General features: G+C 41.7%; 1 protein-coding gene across 6 annotated transcripts in view; it reads left to right on the forward strand.

Moving 5' to 3' along the window:
* Nucleotides 1-9,367, forward strand: part of ptprz1a (protein tyrosine phosphatase receptor type Z1a) — a 56,375-nt gene extending 47,008 nt beyond the window's left edge. For 4 of the 6 annotated variants that reach the window (XM_064342736.1, XM_064342738.1, XM_064342739.1 and 1 more), the window contains 16 exons: nucleotides 10-95; nucleotides 1,037-1,057; nucleotides 1,224-1,320; nucleotides 1,465-1,547; nucleotides 1,904-2,038; nucleotides 2,416-2,550; nucleotides 2,744-2,907; nucleotides 3,130-3,265; nucleotides 4,268-4,414; nucleotides 5,006-5,099; nucleotides 5,369-5,442; nucleotides 5,538-5,666; nucleotides 5,931-6,083; nucleotides 7,325-7,467; nucleotides 7,951-8,086; nucleotides 8,305-9,367. In XM_064342736.1, coding sequence (XP_064198806.1) covers nucleotides 10-95; nucleotides 1,037-1,057; nucleotides 1,224-1,320; nucleotides 1,465-1,547; nucleotides 1,904-2,038; nucleotides 2,416-2,550; nucleotides 2,744-2,907; nucleotides 3,130-3,265; nucleotides 4,268-4,414; nucleotides 5,006-5,099; nucleotides 5,369-5,442; nucleotides 5,538-5,666; nucleotides 5,931-6,083; nucleotides 7,325-7,467; nucleotides 7,951-8,086; nucleotides 8,305-8,448 — 1,877 coding nt within the window. In that variant the 3' untranslated portion in view covers nucleotides 8,449-9,367. The remainder of the gene's footprint in view (nucleotides 1-9; nucleotides 96-1,036; nucleotides 1,058-1,223; nucleotides 1,321-1,464; nucleotides 1,548-1,903; nucleotides 2,039-2,415; nucleotides 2,551-2,743; nucleotides 2,908-3,129; nucleotides 3,266-4,267; nucleotides 4,415-5,005; nucleotides 5,100-5,368; nucleotides 5,443-5,537; nucleotides 5,667-5,930; nucleotides 6,084-7,324; nucleotides 7,468-7,950; nucleotides 8,087-8,304) is intronic. The other 2 variants (XM_064342737.1, XM_064342740.1) reach the window with 1 other exon arrangement.
* The last annotated feature ends 1,679 nt before the right edge of the window (nucleotides 9,368-11,046 follow it).

The following is an 11,046-nucleotide window of genomic DNA, read 5'->3' on the forward strand; positions in this document are numbered from 1 at the left end:
TTTTTCCAGATGATCATAAAGCTTTTCCCGTAAAAGAGTTTGTCAGACACGTGGCGGTGCTTCATGACACCAACTCGTTCCCACAGGAGTTTGAGGTACGCGGCCGGAACTTCTCGGTCATCCCTAACGGCTCTCGCAGTACCAAGAAGCAGTCCGCATACAGCAGTTTATTGCAGCTCCAGAGCGCTTTTGAAGTCACGTTGGGATAGCGTCTTATTGTAGCATTAGAGTTCAATGCTGTGATGTTGCCCACGCTGAAGAACCTGTGAAGCACCTGTATGAAGCTTATTTTAGCTTCACGGTGTTCCTGTGGAATAGGTCGTGTAAAGTTTATAATCCTGCAAACTCAAGAGAAGAGAAACTGTGAGCTTGCAAATCTGGGAAAATGGCAATCCTTATATAAGAAAATCCTCTTGAAAAAAATAAAATCTATCCCCAGAAATTAACCTTTAATCACTCATTTAATTTTTAACATGCAATTACACTGTTATTGCTTTGATTATGCAGGAAGATGTATAACACATTCATATCAGTTGTCAGTCAAAAAATTGTCAAAGCAAAGACCTTTATGTCTACAGGCTATTGGCTTTAGCCCGTAGTAATACAGATGTGTAAAATGGATTAATTTAACTAGCCACAGTGTATTTGAAGATGTGTTAAAGTGTCACATTGTCGGTGGTGTCATTGTTTTAGGCTGCAATGTTCACATTGTGCTTTAGCATGTGCAGGGCTATGGGACAGCATGTGATTGGTGGACAATGTGATTGATGTACGGTAGTCTCTTTCTGTGGTGCCATGCTTTGGGGTGGCTGGTATGACTGCATGGCCCTTGGCACAGTACAGTAGTTGCCCAGACAACTGCCTGCCTTCGTACAACCTCTCACACACACGCATGCACGCACGCACACACACACACACACATGCACGCACGCACACACGCAGTCACACACACTCATGCACATGAATGCACACCTTTGTTCACTGTCTGTTATGGAATTACATGGCTCTGCTTTCTGCATTCTCACTCCCTCATTAGATATTGAAAGAGTGTTATAAGGTAAGACACGTTTCCCTTCTCTTTTATTCCTTCATAGCTTTAGTGATTGTTTGTCTTGCATCACTTCCCATTTGATTTTGCATGGACGTGTGATCACCAATGCGGTGCTGAGGCTGATATGATTGGTCGGTGAACTGGCTGACCGTGAGGAAAACGTCTCTTCCAGGAGATCCAGGCGTGCACGGTGGATCTGGGTATGACCTCAGACAGCTCCAACCATCCCGACAACAAAAGCAAGAACAGATACATCAACATCCTGGCATGTATGTGAAAGAGAACATTTACACACTCACACACACACGCGCGCGCACACACACACACACGCATACGCACGCACACACACACATGCACACGCACACACTCGTGAAAATGTCCTGACCGATGTCGTACTTGTGTCCGCTCTTCAGACGACCACAGTCGAGTTCGACTCTCGTCTAACTCTGACAGAGACGTGAAGTGTGGAGACTACATTAACGCAAACTATGTGGATGTAAGTGCATTCTTCGCCATTCCAATGTTCATGTGTATAGTGTCAGCTACAGTATTGAAGAGGCACTGATTAGAGGCTCGTATTACAGTTTTAAATTAAGACCATATGAAATGGTGACAGGCTATTCAATCCAAAAAATTTATTTGACAAACTATTCAATGTATCGACAACTGCATGAGCACAGAATTTATTTTTAACTCTTTTTCCCTTGTGCCCCCTCATGGCATTACAGTCACACTCTCAAAAATAAGGGTACATTGGAATTGCATTCTTGTTCTTTAGGGAACATATGTACCCTTAAAGTGCAATAATGTTTTATTTGGGTACTAATAAGTACCTTTTACTTTTGTCTGCAGGGCTTCAACAGACCCAGGGCCTACATCGCGGCTCAGGGCCCGTTGAAGTCCAGCACAGAGGACTTCTGGAGGATGATCTGGGAGCAGAACGTGGGCGTGATTGTTATGATCACCAACTTGGTGGAGAAAGGGAGGGTGAGTGTGCTGATTATTTGTGTTCTGTAAGATAATACAGAGAATCTTGTCCAAGACAAGGGAGCCCTAGAAGAATAAGAAACTATGATGAGAATAAACTAATGAATGATTGGTACTACTATTACCATGAATGAGCAATTTTCATTTTGAGTTATTGTAACAATTGGTATCAGGATATTGGGTGAGTGCTGCTAGTAGGATGACACAGGAGTTATTTTCTTGCTATCGTGCTATTGGTCGACTGATTGTCATGTTGTTGTGATGATGGGAATGTGATGTCACTTGCATGAAAAACGAGCGCATGATGGTGATGATGGTAATGATGATGATGATGATGATGATGGTGAATGACTGTCCTTTTCCGGTGTGGCACTCAGAGGAAATGTGACCAGTACTGGCCAGTGGAAACCCAGGAGGAGTATGGCTGCTTCCTGGTGACGCTGAAGAGCACCAGAGTCCTGGCCTTCTACACCCAGAGGACGTTCACCCTGAGAAATACCCGGGTTAAGAAGGTCTGTGCAATACACACATTTCCCACTTACTCATTTAAACTAGCGCACGTGTTCAAGTCTATGCTGTCATTGCCATACTGTTTCACCCATAGCCAGTCATTAATAATTTGACTTTATTTAGACATGTTCGTCATCAATACCCATGCACTCATCTCTCTGAGTCTCTGAACTGGCTTACTGTCTGATGTCATAGGGATCTCAGAAGGGGCGGGGTCACGAACGCACTGTGGTCCAGTACCACTACACCCAGTGGCCCGACATGGGTGTCCCGGAGTACACCCTGCCTGTGCTCACGTTCGTGCGGAAGTCCTCCCTGGCCAGGGGAGGGGACAAGGGGCCTGTAGTCATCCATTGCAGGTGCGTTTCAACAACGTATGCTTCGGTGCAAAAGGACTGTGTTTTAAGGTTGAGATGATACGTGTGTTTGTGATAGCAAGTTCTTAGAGTTTTGCAAGTAAATGGGTCAGACAGTGATGATGCATATTTCTGTCAAGCTAATGGTGTGTCTTTGTGTCCTGTGTGTGTGTGTATATGTGTGTATTTCGTCTATCTGAATGTGTGCATGTATGTATGTTTTAGTGCTGGAGTGGGTAGGACTGGAACCTACATCGTCCTGGACAGCATGTTACAACAGATTAAGGAACAGGGAACGGTCAACATCACTGGCTTCCTTAAACACATCCGCACGCAGAGGAACTACCTCGTACAGACAGAGGTAAGAGCAGATTCCCCCACACAAACGAGCCACTGCACTGTAGGCCAAGGTAAGTACGTGTTCCCCATACACACGTGAGCTACGGCAAAACTCCACTTAACCTGTTTGAGTTACGGGAGATGGCCTCATGAACGGTTGTTTAACTGGTAAAAATGAAAATAAGCATGAGAGATAAAACTAATTCAAATTCTGAACATGCAAAAATGGATTCGTCCTACGGATAATTTTTGTTCCCGTCTTTTTTCTTTGTTTTTGCAAGTGCAAGAATTTGCACTGTATTGTTAATGTACTGTGTGCAAATGTTGGCACTTCACCAGGCTGTCAATCTCTATTATAATTTGACATAGGATAATTGTGGGATAATCCAGTCGGTCACTTCTGCAGTAGGTGATTATGCCGGAGTTTACTGTACGTAATACAGAACAATGTAAGATCATACACTCACACAGGAGAGCTATCTGATGCAGACCAAGGTAAGATTACATCAGATTAAACAAGAATTGCCTGACATATATTATACATAAATACTTAAATAAATCCACAGACGTTCTCTGTTTACTTCTGTCAGTTTAATTCAATGTCTGCTATGATTAGATATGATAGACTTTTAACTTGTAGAATGCATTAGTTTTAGTCAGTCAAGCACATTAAAACCTTGGTTAGTTATAGCCAACTAAAATCAACAATTTTAGTCAGTCATGTAACATTTTACAGCCTGCACACTAATTAATCATCAATCTTACATTAGTCAAAAATTTGTACCATTAATGAAATACTTTTCATTTTAGTTATTTCTGTAGGTTTTCATAGCTGTCTTAATCAAGCTACTAGTGCGTTAATTGAACCAATTAAGCTTCACCCTACAGTCGTGTTATTTTTTTTACGATGACCTTGAAAACCTGATTGGCTGGCTGAAGGGATGAAAAGAATACCTCAGCATCACCGTGGTAACAGTCAGCAGCAAACCCACAAGGCCCCCCTTTGTCTCCACCCCTCCTCCAGGAGCAGTACGTCTTCACCCACGACGCCCTGGTGGAGGGAATCCTGAGCCAGGAGACGGAGGTTCCATCCACCCGTATCCACGGCTACGTCAACGACCTCCTGACCCCAGCACCCTCCGGCAGGACGCGCTTGGAAAAGCAGTTCAAGGTGAAAGCTGGAGGGGCTTCTGAGCTCCGTATAATTATACTGTTCTTCTGAGGCGTTATAAAGCGATTAACTGGTGAACAGCAAGAACAGAGAGGACAAATCCACAATTTCCTCCATTAAGGAGAGCCTAAGAACCCTGCCTGAAATGACAGATCATTTGTTTGTGTGTTGTCAGGATATACAGAATGTTGTGTAAAAAAAAACCTGCAAGGAGGAGTGATTATTTGAAAATATGCTGTTAGCAACCATTAAATATGCAAATATCTGATGAATCACTACCAATCACTTTCCCATTGAAGACCAGTTGTCTGCCTGGAGAAAGAGCAAACACATAAAATGCAAATGTGTTCAACAAATCAATTTTTATTTCCAAACATTTCCATCAGAAACAAGATCCATATTGCAGTTTCTGAAAACAACAATATGTAATGTATATTTCACCCATATAGTGTGCAGTGTATCTTGACCAAATATTTCATATTGATATATTTTCAGTATATTCAATTTCTATTTGGGGGGATATCAAGTGGACTAGATGTATAATAATCTCACAGTAATAATAATAAAAATAATCACCTCATGTCCTTGCAGTTAATAACCCAGTCCAATGCCAAGCAGTGTGACTACTCTGCAGCCCTCAAACAGTGCAACAGAGAAAAGAACCGGAACTCCTCTCTCATCCCGGGTGAGTACAATTGATGTACAGTCCTCTGTGACTGAAGGAACTGGAAACAAGAGCTTTTAAATAATGTCCCTCATCACTGCAAAATCGCCAATTCACATTTCGTCTAACGCCTCAGTTTTTCCCAAGCTGTATGTTTTAGATGGAAAGGAGAGTGAAAAGGCTCTTTCCAGTAGTGTCCGCCTGGAGGTGGGGGTGGGTTTGATTCTGTGCTCTCCACTTGTATAACAGCCTCTATAAAGACGTTTAACCACAGTGCTTCTGCGTTGCAGTGGAGAGGTCCAGAGTCTGTCTGTCGACAGTGGCAGGAGAGACTTCCGACTATATAAACGCGTCGTACATCATGGTAAGAGCCAAGCCCAGGCCAAGCCAAACCGTAGGCGACCCACTTCGCACCCTCCCGCTCTGAGCTCGGAGTTCACCACCACACTTCTGTTCCAGGGGTACCATCACAGCAGTGAGTTCATTGTGACCCAGACGCCACTTCCCAGCACCACTAAGGACTTCTGGAGGATGATCTGGGACCACAACGCCCAGGTTATCATCACACTGCCAAGTACACAGAGTCAGGTGGGTCGCTGTGCTATAAACACATATGTATATATATTCTGAGTAGCTATGCTATAAAGGAATAGAAAAACTGTAAGTTGCCCTTATCATTGCACACCATAATGTTAAGTGTGTTTTAGTTTCATTCCAAAGATCTTAATTGATGATAATTCCAAGGCTGAATAAGCCTAAATTTAATTGGCGAAAGCTAAGAGAAACATGAACCCTGGTAATTCCCTGAATCTCAGGCAAACAGGCAAAGAGAGACATTTCCCTTTCTCTCAGACAGAGGAGGAGGAAGAGTGTGTGTTCTGGCCCCAAAAGGACCAGCCAATCAGCTACGAGGCATTCACAGTCTCCCTCGCCCGAGAGGACCACGTGTGCCTGTCCAACGAGGAGATGCTGGTGGTGCAGGACTTTGTTCTGGAGGCCACGCAGGTAAGAGCAGGAATTGCTCCCAGGTCAAAGGTCGCGTATTCATAGTCTGACCAAACAAACGGTTATTATAACCATTCCCAGTTTCTGTTCTTGCCTTATTGAGGAGAAGCCTACAGTCAGCAAGACCTTGTGACCGCGTTTCACTCGAGTAGTCATGGTGGTGTGGGTCTTATCAGATGTCTTTGGCTGTAAACAAAGATCTCACCTACACTGTAACAGAGATGTACAACAGGAGAGAAAGCAGACAAGATAAAATTGTGTACACGATGAGGCGGAACTGGAGAGATAATGTAGGCATCTTCAATGCATGAATAAAATCCATCTGGGCTCTGTAGTCATTTCAACTGTTGCAACTGCGGTCTTTTTGTTGTCAACTTGCTGTCGGTTTGATCTCATTGAAACAAGGTTCCGCTATGACCTTCAGTTTTTGATCATTCGGTTTCATTTTGACACATTCAAAATCTGGTACATTTTTATTTCGCCACAGGGTAGGAATATGAGGCAAATTACTGAAGTATAAAAAGCTGGAGAAAGATTGAAAGTGTTCTGGACATTGAGTATTTTACAGATGGGTTTTCTCCTTAATTGGTGCTAAACGACTCAGTAAAACCGTGGGAGACTGAAAAAAAAAAAACAAGTGGCTGCTGAACGGAGTGAAAATGAAATTCAATAAACATTGAGCACGCTTCAGGAGAGCACAGCTGCTATTCTCCACAGTGCTATCACACAGCCATCTGCACCATGAGCAATCAGCATCCACATCTACCGCTCTCAAGAACAGAGATACAGATACGCTCACACATGCAGAGAAGCACACACACACGCACACACAGACACACATACACATGCACACACACACGCTCTCTCTCTCTCTCACACACACACACACACACACACTGATACACACTCCCACAAACACACACATACACACTCACACAAACACACTCACACACATGCATGCATGCACTCGCGCGCACACACGCACGCACACACAAACACACACATACACACACACACACACACACACACACACAAAACACACACACAGAGGCCGTGAAATACACAAATGTACTAAAACACACAAAAATGCACATATTTACACATGCAAAGAAAGACACACACGGCTGTACTTACGCACAGACTTTAATACACTTAGAAATATGCTTGCACACACACACTTTCAGAGAGACATGCATGCGTGTACACAAAATCTTAAGAATCTCTCTCTCTCTCTCTCTCAGGATGACTATGTCCTGGAGGTGAGGCAGTACCGGGCCCCACAGTGGCCCAGCCCAGACGGTCCCATCAGCCACACCTTCGAGCTGATCAAAATCATCAGAGAGGACACTGGCTCTCGGGACGGGCCCGTCGTCGTACAGGACACGTAAGACCTCGCCCCAGCCCTCAGGTCCCCGCGTGTGTCCTCATTTGTCCCAGCTGAACAATGTTGCAAAAAAACAGCACACTGGCACCATCCCCAGCCACAGTTACAACACTCTTATTCATGGCTCTTAGCACTTCAGCTTCTGTTTGATTATGGCATGAAATCGGTTGGGATTTTTACACAACTTATTTCTGGTCCCGTCACTGTTTCTGCTTGACTGAGCCAAATATAGGTGTTTAGCCGGGCGTTCTTTTAACAATACCGTAAGACAGTTATTCTGCCTCTGCTGAATCATAGACCATATCCGAATTCATGCACTTGCCAACTATTGAGTATACAAGTCTAATATAGATTGCATAAAACGTGTATACTCAATAGTAGGCAAGTGCGCTGATTTGGACATGGCCATAGTGTGTGCGTATGGTAATAATGATGGACCACCTTGACAAGGAGTTATCAGTGAGCCTTCTCCTGATTGGCCAGGTTCGGCGGAGTCACTGCAGGAACATTCTGTGCCCTGACGACGCTAATGCACCAGCTTGAGGAAGAGAACTCCATCGATGTCTACCAGGTGGCCAAGATGACCAACCTCATGAGGCCGGGAGTCTTCACTGACATTGTGAGTCCTTCTCTAATACAGCACATCAGAGTATACTCAATACCCTGTGTTACACTACAGTGCTTCATTTTCCTTGGGTGTCTATTGAAAGCATCGGTGCCTGATTTTACTATATATTCATGCATTTGTCAACAAGCAGATGCTGTAAAAGAGCCCGCATGCTCAGTCAACCTACCCTAAATAAATAATAAATGTGAAGGTATTGGTTCATCCCTCAGGAGCAGTACCAGTTCCTTTACAAGGCCATCCTGAGTCTGGTGAGCACCAGGGAGGACGAGAAGATGCTTCAGTCTACCGACAATAACGGGACCATCCTGGGGAGTTCCACCAACGCTGCCGAGAGCCTGGAGTCCCTGGTGTAACCATGGAAATGCTCGCTCAGGCCAGCTCGTTCTCCGAGCCAGGACGGTTTGCGTCGACACGCCTTTCCCATACAAGAAAAGCGCTTTCTGTGAATCCCTCTCTGTTCCGTCTCTAAAAGATACGACTACTACTGCTGGACATGTTATGTAATGTGTGCCTTTACATAATTCATATTGTTGTTTTTTTTAACTGCTTTGATACGAGTTTAAATGTAGACTAATTTTAAATGTATCGTGTTTTTTTTTTTTTTGTTGAAAAAAAAAAACAGAAGGTGGCTGTAGTCTTGCCTGGTGTTAAGGGACCCTTTGTTTAATATTTTGGCATCCCCATAATGTCATTTATTGGCAACCAGCTACAGAACAAAAGGGAAGGAAAAGCAAAGACATCTTTGCAATGACCTGCTTAATTAGTGCGACTGTAGAGATCATGAATTTGAACACGGCTTCTTTTTCCATGCCGATACTGTAAATACAACTCTCCTTAGTGATGTTAAGCCTGTGGGGTCAGAGAGGAACAGGAACACAAAATAATATTCTAATATGTAAATAGTATTATAGTGACCAAGTCGATGGACCAAAATTCTATTTATACTTCCTAGATTTTTATATTTTACTACAGAGTTGGTTTTCTAGTCAATTTGAGGAACGATCCTGTTCTAATTTAGCTGAACAATTAATGTTTTTAACATTTCTGATATTTACAGTATTTCTGTATTTTGTAATATGAACTTAATATGAAGCATGGAATTTTGATCATTCTTTTAGTTGTACATGAGTTACTGCATATGTAGAGCTAGGATTACAGGAAGAAGAAAGGAGAATGGTGCATGTATAAGTTGTTGGAAAGTCCCTCAGTGAATTTTCCGTTGGTTGGTTGTTTTGAAACAAGGTGAAACTGTAATAAAGATGAGAATTTCAAGCGACTGTTTGCTCATTTAATTTGGCAGGTGAGAGTAAAAACAACCACCGAGACTGGAATTTGGAACATGGCCTTCAAGAAACACTCCCACACCTTACTTTTTGCTTAAAATTCCAGGCATCACTGGCTTTCTTAGAAACTCCAAAACCCAAGTTATTTTTCTATTAAAATTCAGTTTGGCAGGAAAACACTTTTAGTATTGTCCAAAACATACAGGTTTCCAAATAGTTTTTTGTCTGGTTTTACGTCTAATTGTTGCAGTTGGCTATGACAAACTTGGATATCCGATTAGTAGTTTTTAAAGAGACATATGTGGGATACATCTTGTATGAATTCCAACTGTTTTCATTTGTCTTAATGCATGTTCAGACTATTGGTTTTAATTTGTTTAAACTGTTATAGTAACTGTTATAGTACCACAGTAAAAATAAACATCTACCATTTCAAAAGCCTCAAAGATTGTTAGTCTTCTATAAAAAAAGGTCACTCTAAAGCTGCAAAGACTCATGTATTTAACTCTTGAAACCTACTGAAAAAGTGGAACATTAAATAAATCAGAGGGAAATGTACATCATAAACATTCAACCAACTCAAATTTGAGCCTGAAATTAGACAAGCAATAAACCAATACCACTGAAGCATGGCTGCAGTACAAGGGTATATTCTCCCAGCATAAGTGTCACTGAAGATCACTAGAGACCAAGTTGTTTGGAATGCTATTCACTTGACATCAAAATCAACTGATCATGAAAGAGTTTTGTTTTTTTTGCACAATTAACAATGCCAATTTAAATAAAGATGACCAATTTAGCTAATCTTTTTATTTTACTTGATTGCATCCAAGTCGGTGCGTTTGACATAACATGAACTTCATATTGAATATATCTACTAGACAAAAATCCAAAGTTTTCAAGTTTGAAAAAAAAAAGTGCACAAAGGTGTTTCATTTTAATCTAAGCATAACATGTTCAAATTTATGTTTTGGAGCCACTTTTTCTTTTTATATATTCAAATATACTCGATTTGACACTAAACTTTTTGGGTGTGATTAATTATACTTATTTATATTAATAAAAAAATTTTCTTCCACAACCAGCATATATCGTTGAGATTGAGAGTAATTTTGCATCCATTTTCCTAAAAAGATTATCCATCGGAAATTCATTCACCACCAGGCAAGGGGACCATGGTTACTGAACTTCAAGGGTCAGACAAACCTTTACATCATTAAGAAACATCACAGAAAATACAGTCAGTGACACATTAAGTTGCTTTTATTATGTTTTACGGTCCACCAACAAAAAGCTGATTAGTTTGAAATTAATGAAGGCAAGAAATGACCTCTACAGGGTCTTGAAGAAAAAATATTAAAATATGAAGAAACTGATCTTAATCTTTGAGGGACGGCGGATTAAGCATTTTGGAGACAGAGACGGTGCTTTCATGGAGATACAATATGGAATAATCCCCACAGAAAATTGTTATTTCAATTAATTTCCATGTCTTAATCCAGTCTAAGACTCCCAAGGAACTGTTGCTTTTTTCAGTGGGGAAAATGGGTCAAGTGTCCAGACATCTTAAAATACAAGCTACACTTTAACCTCATTTACATTTTTCAACCTTTCATAATACTACTGAATTTCAGCTTGAATTTCAAAGATGAAATCAAATATTTCTTG

Source organism: Anguilla rostrata, chromosome 7, assembly GCF_018555375.3.
Source record: "Anguilla rostrata isolate EN2019 chromosome 7, ASM1855537v3, whole genome shotgun sequence".
Taxonomy (NCBI): domain Eukaryota; kingdom Metazoa; phylum Chordata; class Actinopteri; order Anguilliformes; family Anguillidae; genus Anguilla; species Anguilla rostrata.